Source organism: Molossus molossus, unplaced genomic scaffold, assembly GCF_014108415.1.
Source record: "Molossus molossus isolate mMolMol1 unplaced genomic scaffold, mMolMol1.p scaffold_m16_p_19, whole genome shotgun sequence".
Lineage (NCBI taxonomy): Eukaryota > Metazoa > Chordata > Mammalia > Chiroptera > Molossidae > Molossus > Molossus molossus.
The window spans coordinates 49,614,320-49,635,822 of NW_023425354.1; the positions used below are offsets into that span (position 1 = coordinate 49,614,320).

Consider the following 21,503-nt stretch of genomic DNA (forward strand, 5'->3'; position numbering starts at 1 on the left):
TCCTTCACACCTGGGCCTCCGATTGCTCACCGGTAAGGACAGAGGTCCACACACCCACTAAAGCCAGCTCCCTCTCCTATGTCCTGACATCAGTGCCATTTGAAGGTCCTGCCTGACCCCGAAGGCCGCTAGAGCCAGGTCTTCAGGAACAGCAGCCAGACCTCCTGAGAGGAGCCCAGGGTGAATTCCCAGAGGCCAGGGTGTGAGCTGCAGGGAGAGGGGGTCCGCCTTGCGTGTGTCTCCCCCCGATGGAGGCTGGGGCCCTCAGGGACAGAGAGCCTGAGAGCCAACAGGGAGAGGCAGGGAGAGCGTCTGGCATCAGGGGTGTCTGCCTCCCAGGTCGGCCCTGCCGGGCCTCCAGTGCCCTGGTGCACGTCGTCCAGCCGACAGAGAAGCCAGGTCTCAGTGCGGGCGTCCTGGTACTGCTCGGTGGACAGTGGTGCTGGGCAGGGCAGCCGGGTATGGACAGAAGGCCTCAGGTGTCCGGGGTGTAAGGAGCACGTTCCCTGAACCCTCGGCCAGGTCGCCGCAATGAACTGCGGCAGTGGGGTGCCAGTCCCCAGTCAGGCCGTCCCCGTGGATTCTTGGAGCCGTATAGACACCCAACCTTAGGCTGCTGAGTTGGAAGTGACTTAGTGGGAGTGTAGACCTCTGTCTTTACTGTGAGCCACCAGAGGCTCAGAGCAAGGGAGGCACTAACCCCGGGTCACACAGTATTACGGCAGGACAGGCCCGGACCTGGGTCTCCTGATGCCCACCTGACCCTGTCTGGTGGCCCAGAGCAAGGACAGTGGGGTTTCTCCTCTGTACCTGGAGGTTCTCCAATCCGCCTCGTTCGTGAGAAACCTAATCCTGCTGCCTTCTCAGGGCCCCGAGCTTCCGTCTGGTCTCACCTTCCTTTCGGTGGAAAAACCCTGGGGTAGATTGTTTCCCATGACCAGGTGTTGCCTGCTCCATGCAGACGAGGTGACCTGCCGTGGAAGGGATTGACCTCTGCTGAAAAAAGTGGCTGACTTCCAGGGAGCCGGAGTCACCACGTGGCTTCCTGTGGCGGAAGACGCTCTGAGCCAGATCCCATTCTCGGCATCGGGGAGGCTGTCTTCGCCTGTCCCCCTGCACAGGCGGAGCCTCGGCGCAGCCCCACCGGCCGCTGTGCGGGTGTGAGTCTGTTCGCTCACATGTGTCCCCTCTCTGTGTGCCTGTGTCGGGGCGGAAGAAATGCAGCAGGAGCCCTTGAGCTTTGTCTCCCTGAGGGTCAGGGCCGGGGGCCCCCTTGGTATCAGTAGGTGGCTCAGCCCCCCTTCCTTTGAAACTGCTTGCTCGAGTCCCTGTCCCGGGATGTGGAGGAAATACTGTGGGGTGCTGTCATCCATCAGTTCTCCCCACACTTCTCAGCAAAGGGGGATGATTTAGACTTTCCTTGTCAGTGGGATTTGGGAGAGAGTCCCTGCTCTGAATGCATCGCAAGTCTCTGTTAGGATTGTACTTGACCATGCGTGGTGAAGCCCATCTGGCCGTGGTTTCAGCAGGTTTAGGCGTGAATTTCTCCTTGCAGAATGAGAAGAGGGGTCGTCCAGAGAGGGCGAGGGCCTCGGTGATGGCCTCAGAGGTCGGCCCTCTCCATCCTCCTGCCAACTCTCCTGCCAGTCTGCAGTCTCCGGCTTTGTGGGTCATGCCCATTTCCCAGGCAGGTGTGAGGACCCGAGCTGACCACTGTACGAGTGAGGACGCACTAAGGTGGTCACAGGTGTCGGGGTGGTGGTGCTACGTTAGGGGACTTGTCCTCCTCTTGATGATCCCACTGCCCTGGAGGTGACCAGACCAGCTTTCGGAGAGCCCCTTCCCCAAACCTGGGACCCTGCCGGCTTCTGCTCCCGGAGCACCGCTTTGTGGAAGCAGGTAGCCCTGCTTCCGTCAGACCCGGCTAAGGGGCCCGTGGGTCCGGGTCTTTACAGAATCTTGGGAGAAAGATAGGGAACCACGATAAAGCACCCCCTCCTGTAATCACAGGGGGGTCCCTAGGAAGTGCCGGCTCCACACAGCAGACCCAGCTGCCCCAACACCACAGAGGGGGGCCCTCAGCTGCGAGGGGCCTTAGGGGAAGGACACACAGTCCTCCCCCTGCTGCCCCTATTCTGCTCTGGGCCAGCGTCTTCCACGGTAAAGATGACCTGGGCTGGTGGTGCTGCCTGTGGGTGACTTAGCACTGACCCTTAGTGTCCTCTGAGCAGCCTTTGGTGACCTCCGAGCACCAGGTCAGGGCTCCTGCAGTTAAGCGCACACAGTTATGTTTATTAGCTTGAGTGGAGGGCGTCTTGGCGGCGTCTTGGCATCACCAGCAGGCTTGCGTCAGCAGGCCGAGGACGTCAGTTGGCGGGGCCTCAGGAGTCCACATTCGCCCGGTGCCCTGTCCGGAGCTCGGACAGTAGGATCCGGTGTGTGGCCCTCTGCTCTCCTGTGGCCGACTTCGAGATGCTGCCCATGCTCGGTCGCCCTCCCATCACGGGTGGGTGAGGGGCCCGAGGGAAGGGCCGGCGGTGACTCTCCAGCCGTCCGCCCCTCACGCGTCGAGGCTGAGTCCTTAACTGAGTTCAAACAAACAAACAAAACCCAAGAAAAGAAAAAAAAAAAAACAGTAAGGAATGGACTTGAATTTAGGGTAGAGTTAAGAAGACCAGTTTCTGCCCTGGCCAGTTTGGCTCAGCGGTTAGAGCAGACCAAAGAGTCTTGGGTTCGATTTCCACTCAAGGGCTCACCCCTGCGTTGCAGGTTGAACCCCGGCCCCTGCCAGGGTCATGCAAGAGGCAACCAATCGATGTGTCTCTCTCACATTGATGTTGCTCTCCCTCCCTCCCTCCCTCCCTCCCTTCCACTCTATGTAAAAATCGATGGGAAAATATCCTCGGGTGAAGATTAACAACAACAAAAAAGACCAGTTTCTAACAGAAGGACTTACTGCTGCTGCAGGGGCAGGACTGGAATGATCCATCCTCCTCCTCTGGACCCAGCACTGTGAGGAAGCTGCAGACGGTCCACCAGGCCGCCTGCCTGGCGCCCAGGGCCTTCTGTCCCGGGCCCGTGCCCCTGCCCTCTAACCTGTCCGGAGCACCCACCACCAGGACCCGCACTCCTCCAAGAGTTTCGGGAAGCTCACACGTGTCCGGACACAACTTCAACAAACAATTCCTCACATTCCTCTCCTCCTGCTCTCCCGTCTGCTCTCCCCTCCTCCCCCCTCCCTCTCCCTAACTCTCAGGCTCCTGGGCCCACGGCTGGCTGGAGGGGCCGCGCCTCCTTCGCAGACTCCAGCCTTCACGGAGCTGGAGGGGCTCCTGTCGCACTTATTTTCTTGGGTTTTCTTTCTCCCATTTGGAGAAGACGCACACAGCAGCTTGGGGCACCCATCGAGATTGCTGCCGGATGCACCCTGAAGTCACCCCACTTCCCTAGGACAGGGGGAGGGGGAGGGGGAGGAGGACGGGGAGGGGGAGGGGGAGGGCAGGGAGAGCGGGAGGGGGAGGGGGACAGAAGGAGGGGAAGGGGGACGGGGGGAAACAGGGGGAGGGGGAGGAGAACAGGGGGAGGGGAAGGGGGAGGAGGACAGGGAGAGGGGGAGGGGGAGGAGGACAGGGGGAGGGGGAGGGGGAGGAGGACAGGGGGAGGGGGAGGGGAGGAGGACAGGGAGGGGGGAGGGCGAGGGGGACAGGGAGAGTCAGAACACTGCCCTGCACCATCAGGTCTTTCCTTCTGCTCACACTCAGCTGCCTGGATGGCGCTGTGGGTGCGGCGGGTCGGGTGCGGCCCTGTCCAGTAGTTCCAGCCCAGGCGGCAGGTGTTGGTGGGTGTCTGGGTGGGCCCAGGCCGCCGTAACAGAACACCATGGATTTGGACAATGGATATTTATTTCTCCCTGCCCGGGCGAGAAGTCCAAGGCCAAGGTGCCTGCAGTGTCTGGAGAGGGAGCGCTTCCGGGTCGCAGCTGCCCCCTTGCTGTGCGCTCTCCCTCCTCTTATAACAAGGGCGCTAATCCCACCGGGAGGGCCCCACCCTCACGGCCTCCTCTAAGACCAACTCCCAAGGCTCCCACCTCCTAATACCATTATATTAGGGGTTAGGGTTGCACACATGAATTGGGGGGATACAGACATTCAGTCCATAGCAGTGGGGATGTCCCCTCAATGTCCTCTGGCCACTGCATCTCTGGAATTGGGTCCTTAGAACACAGGGAGGGAGCATGAGGACACAGTGTGCCAGAAAGGGTCACCCTAGCTCTCCAGCCCTTTGCAAACCAGGAGGTAACCGCGCTCTTCTGTGCAGTGGCCACTGGCCTGGGCATCGGGGCCACACTTCGCTGCCGCTTGGCCATTCCCTGTCTGTGAGACCCTGGCAGGGGGTTCGTTCACCTCCCACTCTGCACATTGACCGAACGATTACTGTGACTCCTCCCAGTGCTGCTGTTTATAGGTTTTGTGATCCAGAAGCCTGAGCCCCAGCCCGGCTGCAAATTGGGGCAGGTGGGCAGAGCAGGTGGTGGTAGCAGCCTGGCAAACCCTAAGGCTCCATCAGGCTCCAAACCCTGTCCCTCCCCCCAGAGGGCCAGCAAGGAAGTTTGGGGTGCTGGCAGGGGTGGAGGAAGGAGAATCACAAACTTACCCCCTCGAGAGAAGATGCACCTCCCAGTTGTGACTCCTCCACTCATGATGGAACTGTGCATTCCTGAAAACATGCTTGAATGTCGGCCTTGCTCTCTGGCCCTTGGAAGGGCTCCCCGACTTCACTCTCCTGCTGCCAAAACAGTCCTTTCCAGTCGGTCCATGCTCATTTTCATTCCCTTCCAGGTGGGCAGGTGGCCAGTGATCAGAACTTCTGGAATGTGTGTGGGCTCAGCGGGGCCCACGCCTCCATTCCTGCTCTTGTCCTGGGGTGGGGTCCATGCTGCGCCCCTGGTGGGGAGGGGCCCCGGGAGCGGCTGTGCACTGGCCCCTCCGCACCCTCTGACCTTGCTGCTTTGTGTCCTCCACAGCCTGCGATTGCCACCCTGTAGGTGCTGCTGGCAAGACCTGCAACCAAACCACCGGCCAGTGTCCCTGCAAGGACGGCGTGACCGGTATCACCTGCAACCGCTGCGCCAAAGGCTACCAGCAGAGCCGCTCCCCCATCGCGCCCTGCATCAGTACGTGCCGGGCACCCCCTCCCCGGGGCTCCCCTTCCGGAGGCTGTCCCCACCTCCAGCGAGGGTAGTGCTCATGGATGAGCATCTCTGCGCTCAGGGGGACTCCCTGTGAGACCCCCCCAGGCCCCTGGGGCTCTTGCAGAAGCAGCTGGAGCTCAGCAGAGCCAGCCTGTCCGTGGCTGTCTGTCCTGATAACAAACGGGTCAGTCCCACTCCTCAGCCTGGGTCCTGGTCCCATGTGCCACCTTGACCTTGGACCTGGGGTGGGCCTGAACCTGGGGCAGGGGTCACTCAGCTTTGGCTCAGCCGGTCTTACTATCTTACGACTGGTGGGATCACACAGGGTCCTGAGCAGAGAATTGGCCCCCGGGTGGAGGTTGGGCCCCGCCGGGTGCAGGACTGGCCTAACCCCGGAAAGGAGGGCGGAAGGAGCCGCGCCCAGCCCTCCGCAGACGCGAGAGGAGGTCTCTTCTCCAGAGCCGGGCTAGCACCGGGCCTGGGAGGTGGGCCCGCCTGGTTTTCTACGGCTAAAAGCTGTGTTTTGTTTTAAATCCTTTTTTAAGTGATTGAAACCAAAAAAAAAAGAGGAATATGGTTTGATAACGTGTGTAAGTTCATGTCTATGAGTGAAGTTTTGTGGGGACACAGCCGTGGCCACTGTTCACACACAGATTGAGCGGCTACAACAGGGCCGGTGACCTGCGGAGCCAGAGACATTTCCACCCGGGCCTCTGCAGGAGTGTGGGTCCGCCCGGGGGTGTCAGCACCCTCAGCTGTGGAGGGCGCTGGCTTTCCTGGTCTGTCACAGGGCACTTGGACCAAGAGGCTGGGGTCCCGCATCCCAGCAGCCCCTTGGGGTCCTTGCAGGGGACACACACACACACACACACACACCCCCGGGAGGTTTAGCTCGCACCTCCCCGGCCGCCGGGTGTGGCCTCACTTCAGAGCACAGGCTCAGCAGTGCCCAGCAGTTTGTGTCAGGGTGTGCGCAGGTGCTCGAGGGGTCCGGTGACAGCAGAGAGCCCGAACCCCAGCCTCGGGAAACCGAGCGCAGTGTCCATCCAGGTGAAATGGTTTTCACGTCTAATTGCCGGAATCTCACAACTTTGCAAAGTTCTTTTTCATCCCCAAAAAGCTGCAAAGCGACCATTTTTAGAGCTCTGGGGGGGATTAGTGCCACCATCTGGGGTTATGAAAATGGGGAAAAACAAGGTCTCCTTTTTTTCTTTCTTTCTTTTTTGTTAATCCTCACCCGAGGATACTTTTTCCATTTTTTTTTTTTTTTTTTTAGTATGTGCCCCTAGCGGGAACCAAACCCGGGACTCTCTGGTCTGCAGGCCGATGCTCCAACTGCTGAGCCAAACCAGCCAGGGCCTTTTTTTTTTTTTTTTTAAATAGAGTGGAAGAGAATGGGGTGGGGGAGAGAGAAACATCGATGTGAGAGAGACACTTCAATTGGTTGCCTCCAACATGGGCACCAGGGATTGAACTTGCAACCCAGGTACATGCCCTTGACCAGGAATGGAACCGCAGCCCTCCGGTGCTCGGGCCACTGGTCTAACTGCTGAGCCGTGCCGGCCAGGGCACAAGTCTTCCTTTTTTTTTTTTTTTTTTTGTATGTGCCTCTAGCAGGAACCGAACCTGGGACTCTCTAGTCCACCGGCTGCTGACGCTCTGAGCCAAACTGGCCAGGCTCAATGTCTTCCTTTTAAAGGGAGTCAGGACTGTTGGGTTGTTCAGAAATGGTAGCAGCCAACATTTCTAGTGGCCCAGGGGCAGGCCTTGAACTGCCCTGGTGCCAGGCCCGAGGCCAGTGTGGCTCCGTGGCCGCCGGCCTCCGCTCCATTCTAGACTCGTAGGGTCAGCCTGGGCCGCTGGGCTGTTCTGGAGTGTGGAAGGTGCACCTCGGGGTGATCACTCCATCTCCACGCTGTCTGCCTGTCTTAACTTCTCCCTACTCCCGTCCTTCCTCAACACCAAGGAGGGTCGGCATCCCTGCCGGGTGGAGGGACAGCTCCCACAGAGCGGGGCAGTGTGCCTGGGCACCATGCGTGCTTCGTTCTCCTCCATCCTGCCCTGGAGCTGGGGAGCGGAGCAGTGGGGGTGCTGGAAGGCTAGGGGGGTGGGGGTCTGTGCTGTGTTTATTCTTCTCTAAGGTCAAAAATAACTTCTTCTCACCTGGCTTTCTCTTCCTCCTGTCCGGAACCTCCAGAGATCCCCGTGGCGCCGCCGACCACGGCAGCCAGCAGCGTGGAGGAGCCGGAAGGTAGGCTTCCCCTTCCTGCTTATTTCTCACGTTTGCCGTGGGGGTGGAGGGGGTGGGAAAGGGACCAGAGGGTTAGAGGGGCCAGAATCTGCTGGACCGCCATCCAGGCCCTACTCAGTGTGAGTGGTACCCCTGGGCTGGACGAGGAGGATGGAGCCACAGGGCATTTTTCTGTGGGGCCCCTCCAAGGGTAGAGGAGAGGGGGTTTTATCAGTGTCCGCGGGCTAGCCTCTGTCGAAGCCCAGGACTCAGAGCTGCTCCCTGCTCACCCGCCTGCCAGCCCCGCACCCTCGGAGGGGGCCGTGGAACCCCTTCTTGGGGCTGGGGAGAAAGGAGATGACAAAGGCATTCCTGAGCAGGAAACGGAACGGGTCCACAAGCAGACAGCGGAGTGGGGGACAGTGACCTGGGACAGGAAGAGAGTCACGCCTTCCCTGTCCCTCACTGCTCACCGAAATCGAGCATTTCCTGTTGCGAAGGTGGGCCACGGACCACAGCAGGGCCAGCAGCACCGCTGGCTTGGCCACCAGCAGCCACAGCTGTTGTCACGTCCTGTTAGAGTTGGGGCAGATATCATGAAATACCGTTTGTGTTCACGGGTGCTTCAAAATGACGGAGTCACCGGACCTGCCGCAACGTCCCGATTCACGGTCATTAGTCAAGAAGCGCGTACAGTATGTAGCTGTACCGTCAATCGCGGTTTTTGAAAATAGTTGTATAATCGTATTTTAGTATATTTGTTTCCTTTATAGTCGACAAAAAAACATCCATTCTAGGGAAGAACCTTGTGTGAGCCAAACTGACGACAATTGCCAGTAAACAGAATCTCAACAGATTGAGAAAATGCTCTGGAGAAGGGCAGTTTGCAGCTCATTTTATACGTTAGAATCAAAGGAGGGGACGTCAGGGTGTCACGTGAAACCTTTTGGTGGTAGGTTAAGGGGGTGGGAGAAAGCAAATCCCTGGGATTGGGTAAAAAGTAAGGTGGAGAGGCACCTACCTCTTTTCCACTGGGGTACAGGATGGTTAATAATGAACATTTACAGCACATGGAGGTGACATGTGGGAACAAGATAACGTGAGGGGTGCGTGGTCACTGGTGTGGACGTTGTGTCCTCGGAGGTCTGGAAAAGGAGGTCACTCTGACATTTCAGAGGTCTGTTATCTTAGATGCAAAAGGACAATAGATAGGCTCACTTCAGTAAACACCGACCTGTGCTCAGGAAACCGCAGGCCTAGGACGTAACCCCAGCCACGCCCTGCTTCCTGCTTCCAGTTGGGAGTTGTGTGTTCAGACCACCGTGTGTGGTTACTCTGGTCTCTGAGTTTGTAAGGCCAACCACACGGGCCTGCCCTGAGCTCATCAGGCCCCTTTTTCATCCACAGTCGTCCTGTGTATTTTATTTTTGTATTTAAAGATATTACTGTGAGATTGGGTCTATGGGTGTCATCAGTCCTTGGCACAAGGAAGGTTAATGGGACTCAGAGCCCGGCTGGATGGGGCGCCCTGCCGAGGGCAGGCCGGGCTTGAACCCAGTGTCCTGGTCTGGGGGTCACATGGGCCTTCTGTGTCCTGGACCTTGGAGTAGGAATGGGGCTGGGGAACAGGAAGGGTGGCCGTGGGGCCCCATGTGGACATGTGTCAGCTCTGGGGGCTTTTTCCTTCCCTCCAGGTAGGACGGGGGCGAGGTTGGGGGAGGCCCGCACTCCCACGTGGCTGCCTGAATGTTTTAGAATAAAGACTGAACGTCTGAGCCTTGGCAGTACACCGGGGCCTGGAGAGAAAACAGATTTCAGACTCGCACGTATGCACAGTCGGAAAACAGCCCTCAATAAGACAGAACAGAAAAGCGTTTCAGGGAGTGCCGAGGCCACACCGGGAAACCAAAGGCATGTCGGTCTGAGTATTTGGGTAGCGGCTTCCGTCTCCGTGGTTGAGCAGCAGGGGACACGTACGGGAGACAGGGTGCCGAGGGGGCAGCAAAGGGGCACCTGACAAGCCTGGTGAGGACGCTCTCTGAAAAGTACGCCTGGGAGGAACACCGTCCGGCCGTGGGGCAGAGCCTTCTGGAGCGAGAGCACACTTCCATTTAATGGAGTCTCACTCGCTCCTTGATGTGACATCAGTCGTGAGAACTCACCACGACGAGCGCTTCGGGCTCCGCACCCTGCTCCCCCGAGGCCAAGGCAGAGCCTCCTCATCTCTCTCGCCTCCCATTTTTCTGGTCCTTGCAGTGGTTTTTGGCTTTTTGCCTTGCAAGTCAGAAGTGGGCAAATGGGAAAAAAATAGAGGGGAGAAGAAAACAACTCGTGGGGTTCGGTCCAGCGCAGGAAGCGGCGTACGGCGCGCGGCGCTCTGGGTTCGCCCAGCCCGTCGGCTTCCTGAGCCGGCGCCTCCAGACCGGGCAGCGTCCTCCTCCGAAGGGTCTTTTTGGGCACTTCTTGGTTAGTTAATTAACTTTCTGACTCCTTCTGGTTTTGTTACGGTGTATTTCCTTTCTTCCTTCCGAACCTCTAAAAACACGATGTAAATGGAAGCAAGCCCTAGATAAACCCCCACAATGCTTTGCTCACAGCGGGGCTGAGCCAGCCGGTGTGACGCTTCCCGCTCTGACCAGGCCCTCTCGGACCTTCTCCGGCGGCCTGTGGATGCCCAGGGTCCTGGTGCTCACACCGAAGGACCAGGGCCGCGCGGGGCCGCAGGCACTGGACTCCGGGCCTGCCCCCCGCGGGCTCGCCTCGTCTGGGTCGGCGGGGCCGTGTGGGCAGGAGGCCAGGGGCCCCCTGGGAAGCGGGGCCTGGGAGCGCAGCACTTCCAAGCCTGTCAATTCTTGCAGTGTTTGAATAGGGAAGGCCTCCGTGCCAGGCTGCCTGAGAAAAGCTTATTTACTTTCGCCTGCGTAACAGAGGAGAATTAATAAACTGAGAATTTGTCCTTAAAGTTGATGGACATAACCTCGCCCTGAACCCATGCCCTGGAAGGGCCAGCTCACTTAGGGAATGCTGTCCACCTGCTGTCTGCGCTGGCTGGGACTCCGTCGAGGGGCGGGGCGGCCAGGAGCACCATGCCCGTGGGAGGTCTGGGGCCAGAGCCCAGGGCAATGGGCAGGAAGGCAGACAGGGACCACCCACTCCCAAACCACCTACTTCTGGCTGTAGAGACCTCTACCCTCGGCTAAAAGAGGGCCCCTGCCTTTCCTTGCTCCGTCAGCTCTGCGGTGATTGTTGATCACACTTTGTTCGGGTTCATGGAGGCCACGTGGTTCGGTGGGACGAGTCCCAGTTTGGACCTGGGGGTCTGGGGTTGATTCTCCACTGGCTGTGAGGCCTTGGTCATGCAAAGACGTCTCCTTTCTGCCTCCCTCCCAGATGTCCTCTCTCCGCCTCCTGGTAAGCCTTCTTCCTCTCCAGAAATGCCTGCTCGCCCTCCTCTGCCTCGGATGACCAGTTTCTTCTGCAGAACTTTGCAGAGGTCTCTGTGGGCAGAGGCGCTGGTGAGTGGTTAAAACCTGGCCGGGGTAGGGCCTGATGTCTGGCACTTGCCACTTTCCCTGGTGTAAACACTCCCTCGTGACTGGCGTCAGGCACCCCGTCGGGTGTCACTGATGGCACAGTTGGGAGAGAGGTGTGTGAGGGGCTCCCGGGGCCCATGTGGGCTGACCCCCCCCCCCCAGCACTTCCCCTGACCGGGGTGTGAGCAGAGCAACACGGAAGTGCAGGGGAGGAAGGTCGTGCTCGGCAGGACGAGGGGCTGTGGTCTTTCACTGGCTTCTGGTGCCAAGGGGCACGACTGTCCTGTGAGTGGGCTGGGCTTGGGATGGAGGTACAGGAGAAGGAGCCAAGTCCAGGGCTCCCCACCTCCCAGCAGGGTCTGGGTCCTCTCTCTGGGCCCTGTCTCCCCATGGCACTCGCCCCGTTTGGGGCCCTACGTGGTGCCTTCTGTGGCCTGCGTCAGTGGCCCCAGCCTGGGGGGGTCACCTCAGAGATGTCATACTTGTGGCCTCTCGGCGCCTCCCTATTTTCATGGAAGCACATTGGGTTTGTGTAGACCTGCAGCCGGGAGGAGCTTGTTCTCGCTTAGACTTTAGTGTTTGAGGGCGGGGGACAGGCAGTGAGTACGGCAAACGACAAAGATGTGGGTGCAGTACTGGCCAGGTGCTGGGAGCGCTCCGGGGGAGGGGAGGGCCCCGAGTTCTGCCTCCTCATGTTGCCTCCTCTGGACAACCTGGGAAGTAATGGTAACCCCGCCCCATGCGGTGGTGTGGGCCTCAGAAGGGCTGAGCCAGGTAAAGCTTTGGATTCACAGGTGGGCTGACAAATGCCCAGCGGGAAGCCAGTGGGCAGCGTGGGAAACACAGACCCGCCGTGCAGCGAGGGTGCGAGCCGAGTCAAGGTCTCTGTCAGCTCCCTGCTGGGAAGGTGGGGTTGTCAGCGGGAGGTGTGGTATGAGGATGAGTGTACAGAGTCAGCCAAATGGAAAACTTGTGAGGAGACCTTGGGAGGGAACAGGGCTGCCCCAGGCCAGGGCAGCTGAGGGAATTGCTGGTGACCTCATCACAGCCTTCCCAGCGGCTGGTGTTAGACCTGAACCCAGCAGAGAGCTGCAGGCTGGAAATCAATGAAAGGTCAAGTGCTTGACTTCACAATCGCCAAAAGGTGGAAAGAGCCCAAATGCCCATCAGAGGAAGAATGGGTAAACAGTGTGGCGTATCCATACGATGGAATAGTATTCAGTCATGAAAAGGAATGAAGCCCTGATTCAGGCTACAACTTGGATGGGCCCTGGAAGCAGCGTGCAGAGTGAAGGAAGCCAGATGCAAAAGGCCATGTAGTGTATGAGTCTGTTTCTCTGAAATGCCCAGAATAAGCAGAGACAGAAAGTAATTAGTGGCTGCCAGGGACTGAGAGGAAAGAGGAATGGAGCGTGGCTGTTTGAGGGGGGCAGGCTGTCTTTGGAGGTACTGGGAAAGTTCTGCAACTAGGCAGGGGTGATGTGCTGAGCAACACTGTGAATGTACCTAATGCTACTGAACTGAACTATTTAGAAAACGGCTAAAATAGCCGGTGGTTGGGGTCAGAGTCCAAGGGTGAAGTGAAGGGTTGGAGCGCGGGGCGAGCAGGAGCTGGGGTGTGGGGTGAGGACAGGTGTGCAGTCAGCTAAATGGAAAACTCTTGAGGAGACCTTCGGGGGGAACTGGGCACTGGGGCATGGGTGTGTCTTCCTGTCCCCTTGCTCACTGGGACACTTTTGAGAGGAGGGGGTGTCTCTTAGCACCTCCTCACCCCATCTCCAAGCAGGACTAGCTCAGCCAACACACGACATGGCAGGCGTCCTTGCGGCCTTTCAGACATGTAGTGGTGGCCCTGTGGCCCGTGTGAAGGGGAAGAGGCCTGACCGCACCGACTGCCGCCTCTTTCTCCTATAGGAGTCCGTGAGCACCGGCAGGGGGCCCTCGGTACGCCTGGCACAGGAGAGCGGGACCCGTGGCCCGTGGGTACTGCTCGTTGGAGCCGGGATGGCTGACCGTGCAGAGGGCGCAGGCCACCTGGGAGCAGGGGGCTGTTAACCGGCGGAGGCCTGTCTTCCCAAGCCTGGCGTGAACCGGTCGGGCTGCCCAGGGTCGGCTGCGTAGGAGATGACCACCAGCTACTTGCTATCCGGAGGAGAGCCTGACCCAGACCACGATAAAGAGAGCAGGATTCTGGCTGAATGAAGAAGCGACGACGTTTACGTAATGCTTACTCTGTGCTGGGCACTCTTCTCAATCATTAACCATGTGATCGTGTCTCCCCCTGGGGGAGGTAAGCGCACCTCATTAGCCCCCTGCACGTGGGCGGAACAGCGCAGAGGTTGCGAGCCCTAGTAAACAGCGTCGCTGGGATTCCAGCCCAGTCTCCTGGCCCAGAGTCTGAGTGGCATTGACCTCCGTGCCATTCTGCCTCCTAGTAGTTATGCTAGTTGGTCACTTTAGGATAATTTTTTACATATTTCTGACTGTGTGGTAACATCCTACCAAGACAAACTCATGTGTCCATGGGGAACCTGAAACCAAGGTGGAGACGGAGGGGCCGCCAGTTAAAAGCTAGTGTGTTCCATAGGTGCCGGTTAAAGCGGCTCTTGAGGGTGTGGGGGCTGGTGCGTGGGGCCGGCATGGCTGAGGCCACAGGATCTAGGCAAGGGAGAACCCGGTCGGAACTCCGGCACTGTGGTCACAGGCAGCCCAAGTGAGGAAGGGCAGAGGAATCAGCTTGCACCAGGAAACTGATGGGGAGGCTCCACGGGCCTCCCTTACACACAGGACAGCCCTTGCAAGGTAAAAACATGCCTGTGGAGAAGCAGCTGGAAATCGCTAGAATTCTGCAGGTAGGCCATTACAGAATTAACACACAAAGTCGGTAACTCTTCTTACACATTCAGCAGTGACTAGTTACAAAACAGCGTCATGGCGACGGAAGAGCCTGTCCCGGGTCACTGGCGTGCAGAAGGTGCTCAGTGAGCGCTCGTCATTTTTATAATGATGGAAACAAAATCCCAGTTAGAATAGCAGCATATCGAATACACAGAAACAAGTGCAGCAATCAAAGTACAGAATGTATATTAAAAGGAAGGATAACACTTTCCTGAGGGCAGTAAAGAAGACCAGAGAAAAATGGAAGGTCTTGCCATGTTCGGGGAGGCCGAGACTTAAAATTGTAAAATGTCAGCCCTGGCCGGTGTGACTCAGTGGTTAGAGTGTTGGCCTGCAGACCAAAGGGTGGAGGGTTTGATTCCCGGTCAAGGGCACATACCTGGGTTGCAAGTTCCATCCCCTGGGGTTCATGCAGGAGGCAACCACTCTATGTGTCTGTCTCACATAGATGTTTCTCCGCCCCACTCCTTCTATCCTCTCTAAAAAAAAAAATCAATGGAAAAAAATATCCTTGGTTGAGGATGAAAAAAACAAACAAACAAACTGTAAAATGTCAATTGTCCTTGAAATAATCTATAAGTCTAACATAATTCTAGTCAAAGTCCCAATAGGATAGGACATGATTTTTTAATTCCGCTAGAAAAATAAAGGAGAATAGCTAAGAATTTTTTTTATTATTATTTTTTAATCCTCACCCGAGGAATTTTATTTTATTTTTTTAGATATTTTGTTCAGATAGAGTGGGAGGGGGAGAGAGAGAGAGAGAGAGAAACATCGACGTGAAAGGGACACATTGAGTGGTTGCCACCCACACGACCCAACCAGGGCTGGGGACAAACTGCAACCGAGGTACGTGCCCTTAGCGGGAACTGAACCCTGGTCTCTCTGGACCGCAGCCCAACGCTCTAACTGCTGAGCCAAACTGGCCAGGGCACTAAGAATTTTTTTTTAAACCAGAGCAATAAAGGGTGACTTGCCCTACCAGATTTTTAAAGTATTACAAATCACAAAAGCTGAGTAGAAAGTCTAAAAATAGACGCAAATGTAAACATAAGAACTTAGTACAGTACAGCTGTGATTATAAATCTTTGAGGAAACGATGATCAGTAAATGGTGCTGGGAAAACTGACTATTATAAAATAATAAGATATTTCTACTTGATGCTGTAAACCAACATAAATCCCAATGGATTTAAGTATTCATATATATTTTATGAATCCTTAAAAGTTCTAAAATAAAACATATCAGTATCAATGCAATCTTGGGGTGAGGGAGGCTTTCTAGATATGATATAAAAGTCAGGAATCATAAAGGGAAAGATTTTAAGTAGCTACAAATAGGAAACTTCTGTACTTCAAAAATCTCTGTAAGCAACATAAAAAGCAAGCTAAAAGCTGAGAAAAATATTTGTGACATGGATGACCAAAGATTAATATCTTCAAATAGAGTGTACAATTCAATAAGAGAGAGCAGCTAATGAAAAATTGGGCTGAGAAAATGGGCTAGGAATTTAGAAAATTTGTACAAATAGCAATAAGCTTCTGAAGTATTATACTCACTAGTAATAAAGAAATAACATTAACAAGAATACTGTGTTTAAAAAAAAACACAACAACACCAGTTAGAAAATTGACACCAGTTAGAAAACAAAAAGTAATTCCCAGTGTTGAAAGGGTTGGGGAAATAGACACTCACCTACTCTGGTGATGGAGGGGTAATTTGGTACCACTTTTATGAAGGGTGATTTGGTGTCATGTATCAAAATGTATCTCTCTGACCCCATCATTTCACTTCTAGGAATTTAGGCTAAGGAAATAGTGGTGTGCACCAAGATTTAGCTACAAGGTTGCTTATTGCAGCACTGTTTATAATAACAAAAGAGGGAAACAACTAAATGTGTTTCATCGAGTTTTAATTAATTATGGGAGATCCATAAAATGATGCTGTAGGAGAATATTTAAACAGGAAGTGAAAAGATACAATATATTGCCAAAGCAGATTACACAACAGATTACAAATGGAGGGTCAACTTCTATTGGTGGAAAGACTGGTTTACAGAGTATTTCACATATATGATGGTTCTCAGCCAGTGGCTGTTTTGCCCCCAAGGCACACTTGGCCATTTCTGGAGACAATTTGGGTTGTCACATCTCTGAGTAGGGTGCTCCTGGTTGCTAAACATCCTCCCATGCACAGGTCCACCCACCCGCAACAAAGAATCATCCAACCCCAAATGCTAATAGTGCTGAGGTTGGAAAGCCCCATGTTTTTATACTGGATAAAATCTGTTTTCTCTCTCAAAGTATGAGAGATGCCACTGTATTCATAGACAGCCAGCTCATTTGTGAGTTACACCTCATACTGAAATGATGTAGTTGTATTTTCAAATCAGCAAGCAATTTCTGTGCGATCATAGGAAGTGCTCTGTTCACATAGGAAGTGTTTGCCTGGTCTTTTTTCTTTTTCATAATTTTTTTTTTCTTTATTGATTTTAGATAGGAAGGGAGAGGGAGAGAGAGATAGAAGCATTGATGAGAGAGAACATTGATCTGCTGCCTCCTGCATGCCCCCCACTGGGGATTTGACCCATAACCTGGGCATGTGCCCTGACCGGGAACAGAACAGGTGACCTGTTGGCGCATGGGTCGACGCTCAACCACTGAGCCACACTGGTCAGATACTTGGTCCTTTTTCCATTGTGTAATTGAGCCCATCCTAAAATGAAATTTATCCCATAGCCTCAGTTTGACTATAAAAGACTGTATTTTGAATTAATTTGATTTAATTAATTGTTAAACTTTTTATTATGAGAACTCTCAGAGAAGCAGAGAGAATAGTGATGGGTACCCCCTGTCTATCACTTAGACTTAACAATTGACATTTTGTCCCATTTGTTTCAACAGTTTATTTTGCTGAAATATTTTATTGTTGATTTTTATTTAAAAATGTTTTATTCTTTATTGATTTTAGTGAGAAAGTAAGGGAAAGGGAGGGAGAGATAGAAACATCAATGAGGCCAGTTTGGCTCAGCAGTTAGATCATCGGCCTGCGGTCCAGAGAGACCTGGGTTCAGTTCCCGCTAAGGGCATGTACCTCAGTTGCAGTTTGTCCCCGACCCTGGTTGGGTCGTGTGGGTGGCAACCACTCGATGTGTCCCTTTCACGTCGATGATTCTCTCTCTCCCTCCCACTCTATCTGAACAAAATATTGAAAAATGTCCTCGGGTGAGGATGAAAAACAAAAAAAAAGAAGAAACATCAATGAGAGAGAACATGGATCGGCCCCCTCCTGCATGCCCCACACTGGGGATCAGGCCCACAACCTGGGCATGTGCCCTCACTGGGAGTCGAACCAGCGATCCTCTTGGTGCATGGGTCGATGCTCAACCACTGAGCCATACCGGCCGGGCTTGCTGAAATATTTTAAAGAAAAGCTGACATGATGATATTTCACCCCTAAATCTTTCAGAATGCCATCTCTGAAAATAAGTCTCCTACATCTTCCCAGTAGCATCACCATTGCTAACAAAATGAACGGTTCTTTAATATCTGGTACGGGTCCATCTTCAGACTTTCTTGGTTATCCCCCAAATGTCTTCAGAGCTGGTTTTCTCAGTAGCTTTATTATTAAAGCATCACGCAGTAATATGCTTCACAAAGCATTGTAGTTAGAAGTACAGTCGGGTCCCCAGGTGTGGGCTGCTTCGGAGGGTGCAAGGCACCTGGATGGCGTGTCAATCGGAACGAGCTGCCCACCTGTTGCACATCATCGTCATTAGTCTCATGCTCTTAGGGAAGAGGCAAGGCCACCCTCTGGTTCGAGGGGATGGGATTGCGAGCTCTGCACTTCCTTCTTGGGACTGTCCCTAAGGAAGGGGCACCTCCACAGCAGAGGGGACAAGGAAGGGAGACACCCCAGTCAGTACTTGCCACACTGCTCCATGGTGGGAGCAGACCAGAGGGCAGAAGCTAAAAGGTGTTCAGCAGTGATTTAAGGGCTTGAGGCCGGTTTCTCAATCCTGGCACTGCCAACAGCCAGGCAGGAGAATTGTTAGTTTTGGGGGTTTTTTTGGTGGGGGTGTCTGTCCTGTGTGTGTGGATGGTGGGCAGCATCTTCGGCCTCCACCCTCAGATTTCCTGTCATCAGCCCAGTCCCCCAGAACACTGCAGGAATGGAAGCCGGGGATGGAGCCAAGGGAACGAGGGCCCTGTGAGGGGGACCCGCTCACTCCGCCCTGGCTGGAGACCAGCCTGATCCCATATGTGTTACGTTGAACTGCCTGAAGTTGCCATTTTATTTGGCCATTTGCGACCCACAAGAATGGTAATGTCACGTGGTCCAGCCTCCTGTTTACTTCCCCTGGTCAGGAGACCCTGCACAGGCAGCCTGCACGGGACATTTCTCTCTCTCCTTCTTCCTTTCTCTGCTGTTTCTGTCTCCACGTTCCTCCGCCTTCCTCTGTGTCCTGATCCCCCTCTGTCCTTCTCCACCACCTTTCTGCTCCCTCGCTTTCCCTGGTCTCCTCCCCTCCCCCTTCCCTCCCCTTTCTGGGAGCTGCACAAAGGGCTGGGGCAGAGGTCAGGCTGGGGTGAGCGGGGCGGGAGGGTCCGTTGCCCCCCCCACCTCGCCCCAGGGAGCACAAAGGGACCGTTTGCACTGTGTTTCGGGCCCGTTTCCCTGTGCGGGGCCTTTGCAGGTGGAGCTGGAGGGTAAAGGGATGAGCTGGGAGGCCAGAGGAGCAAGTCGGGTGGAATATTTCACCCTTTCCCCACTGGGGACTCAAGGGGGTGACTGATGGGAATGGGACAAGTGACAGGTGTCAGTGAGAGAGGATTGGAATCCCTAGGACCCGCCCCCTGTCACACACACGTCAGGGGCCTTGGTGGCCGAGGAGGGGGTTGCAGGCTGTAGAACTCAGCTGAGTCAGGGTGAATGCAGAGACAGAGCCCCACCCCCATGGTGGCCCCTGATCAGAGTTGTGCCTGACACCTCCCTTGGGGATTCCCAGCAAGGGTGGGAGGGGGCTGGGCTGTGCCAGACACCGTGACGTGAGGGCCTCAGTGTACAGACAGCCCTCTCTCCTGTCCGGATTGCTCTCGGGCTTGGCCAGGGGAGACGCTCAACAGCCACTGACTGGACTGAGTAGGGTCCCCAACCCTGGAGGTGGGGGTTGGGCAGCATCCATAGTATTTGATTTCCTAAATACCCTGCCAGACAGAAAATAAATTAGTCTGCTCGTCTGCCATCACAAAACACCCCAGACTGTGTGGCTTAAACAACAGAAATTGATTTTCTCACAGTTCTGGAGACTGAAAGTCCGAGTCCAGGGCGCCAGCATGGTTGGGTTCCGGTGCAGACCCTCTCCCCGGCGTGCAGACTACTCACTTCTTGCTGTGTCCACGTGGCGGAGAGAGAGCTCTCGTGTCTCTTCTTACAAGGGACCTAATTCCACCCTCATGGGCCCCACCCTCTTACCCTTATCTAACCCTGCTTACCTCCCAAGGCCCCACCTCCAAACACCATCACCTTGGGGGTAGGGCTTCAGCATTGACTTTTTGCTGGACACAGTTCAGTCTACAGCAGTATAACAGCAGCAGTGTTAAATACATCACTTACTTAGGACCATGGGTTTTGAGTATTTCACGATGCTCCTCCCACCCCAATGAAAGTGTCCTGCACTTTGGGCTCAGTCTTCTGAACAAAATGAGGGAGTTGGGCTAAATGGCTGATTTGGTTCCCTCCCAGCTCAGAATTCCCTGGGTCCAAGCTGGTTGGGAGGCTGACTGGTCGCAGGGCCTGGTGGCCACAGAGCCCTTGCCTTAGAGGCTCTTTCGGGGGTATGTTGAGGGGACTGTGGGCGATTTGGACCAAGAAGGGTACCCAGACCCAGGGGAGGGAAGGAGAAGTACAGAATGAACGAGGGACATGTCTGCCCGTTTGCCAGGTGTCCTCCCTGCTCTGCACATGGGCCCTCAGGGGTGGAAGGACCGACATGGCCTAAGGCCGGAGGCTGCCACCTGCTGCCTGCCACATCTGGTATGATGCTCAGCCTGTCCCCAGCCCCCACCCCCACCTCCTGCTGCACAGGCCCCTGCTCCTGCTGTGCCGTCCCAGTGTTCCTGAAGCTGCAGGTGCGGCCACCTGAAATATGTCCCTGCTCTGCCGCACAGATGTGGACCGTGTGTCTTTGCCCCCAGGCAGAGCACAGAGCTTGAATTTGGTAAGAACAGCGGCGCCTCTCAGGAGGGGTGGCGTCCCCTTCTTATCCCTAGCGAAGAGGGTGGCAGGTGTCATTTGTCTTGTGGTCTCTGTTCAAGAGTCCAGTGTATGTAGGATTGAGGAAGAAGACAGCCTTTTGTCGGCAGAGGTTAGAAATGAGCCAGGGTCTGAGATGAATTTCTGTGCGCAGCGAGGGACCGGAACAGCCGAGCGTCCGGGAGCCCGCCTGCGTCTGCTCACACTGCCCACGAGAGCTGACCGTGGGCATCTCTTCCCAGCCCTGGGCCCACGGCAGCGTGCTGGCGGTTTGCTACCGGCCACGATGGGAATAGTCATACCTTGGAAATTGGTACATGTTACCTGTCAAGGTTTTTCTTCCCAGATTGCTGGTGGGTGAATATTTCTCAGCATTTCTCCCGAAAGGCATCCTGGGAGTGGAATTTGGGATCTTGAGAGCGGTCGGAAACCTAGCGATCATGCGGTGTGGCGCCACCGTTGACAGGTGGGGAGACTAGGCCAGAGGACAGTGCCTTGCCCTGGGGTGGGTGGCAGTCTCCCAAGTCTGTTAGCCACGGTGCTGCTGGCAAGTGTCCTTCCAGTGGGTACGTCGTGGAGGGCAGTCCGACCCGGGGCCTTGGGAGAGGTGCCTCCTGCTGAAGAGAGGCTAGAAGTGCATGAATGTTGGGGGCAGCAGCTTTAGTGAAACTGCTTTGAAATCTTCAAGCCACACTGGGTCCGGCTTCCACCCCCTGCCACCCTGCCTCACCCCGACGAGCAGGCTGGGACACTGCCCTGGCTTCCTGGCCAAGCGTCCTCCTGTCCCACGAGGTCAGCTCCTTCAGCCCCAGGATGGGGAGATGGACTTGAGCATCTAAAATGGCCCTGCGGGCCCTGACTTCTTCACAGGAGCGTCCAGCTGAAGAGGCCTCTGAGAAGGCCTGACAGGCGAGGGTTTTCCGGGCTCTGGGCTTCACCCCGCCCCCCTTCCTCCTTCCGGCAAATGTACTCCGTGGGGGGGGGGAGGGGGGCAAGAGGTGGAAATCCTGCCACTTATTTGGGTTACTAGGGGCCCTGGTGTCTAGGGGGCCCCAAGACAGGGATCCTTGTGGCGATGACGTATTGAGGGGGTGTTCTCCGGAGAAACTAATAAGGGGGTGAGGGAAGTAGGATGGGGCTGGGGAAGAAGCTAGGGAAGCACGTGGGTTCCAGAGAAGTCAGGTCTCAACAGGATCCCATGGGGAGCTCTGGGGCGTGTCTCTCTCCCATGTTGTCCTGTTTCAAAGCAAGAGGGGCCCGGCCAGTGTGGCTCAGTGGTTGAGCATCGACCCCTGCACCAAGAGGTCGCCGGTTCGGTTCCTGGTCAGGGCACATGCCCAGGTTGTGGGCCCGATCCCCAGTGGGGGGCATGCAGGAGGTGGCCAATCAATGTTCT

General features: G+C 55.5%; 1 protein-coding gene across 1 annotated transcript in view; it reads left to right on the forward strand.

Annotated features, from left to right (window-relative positions):
- Window positions 1-21,503, forward strand: part of NTN1 (netrin 1) — a 174,120-nt gene that overhangs the window by 118,197 nt on the left and 34,420 nt on the right. Inside the window, 2 exon segments of the mRNA XM_036269041.1 lie at window positions 5,024-5,173; window positions 7,389-7,442. Coding sequence (XP_036124934.1) covers window positions 5,024-5,173; window positions 7,389-7,442 — 204 coding nt within the window.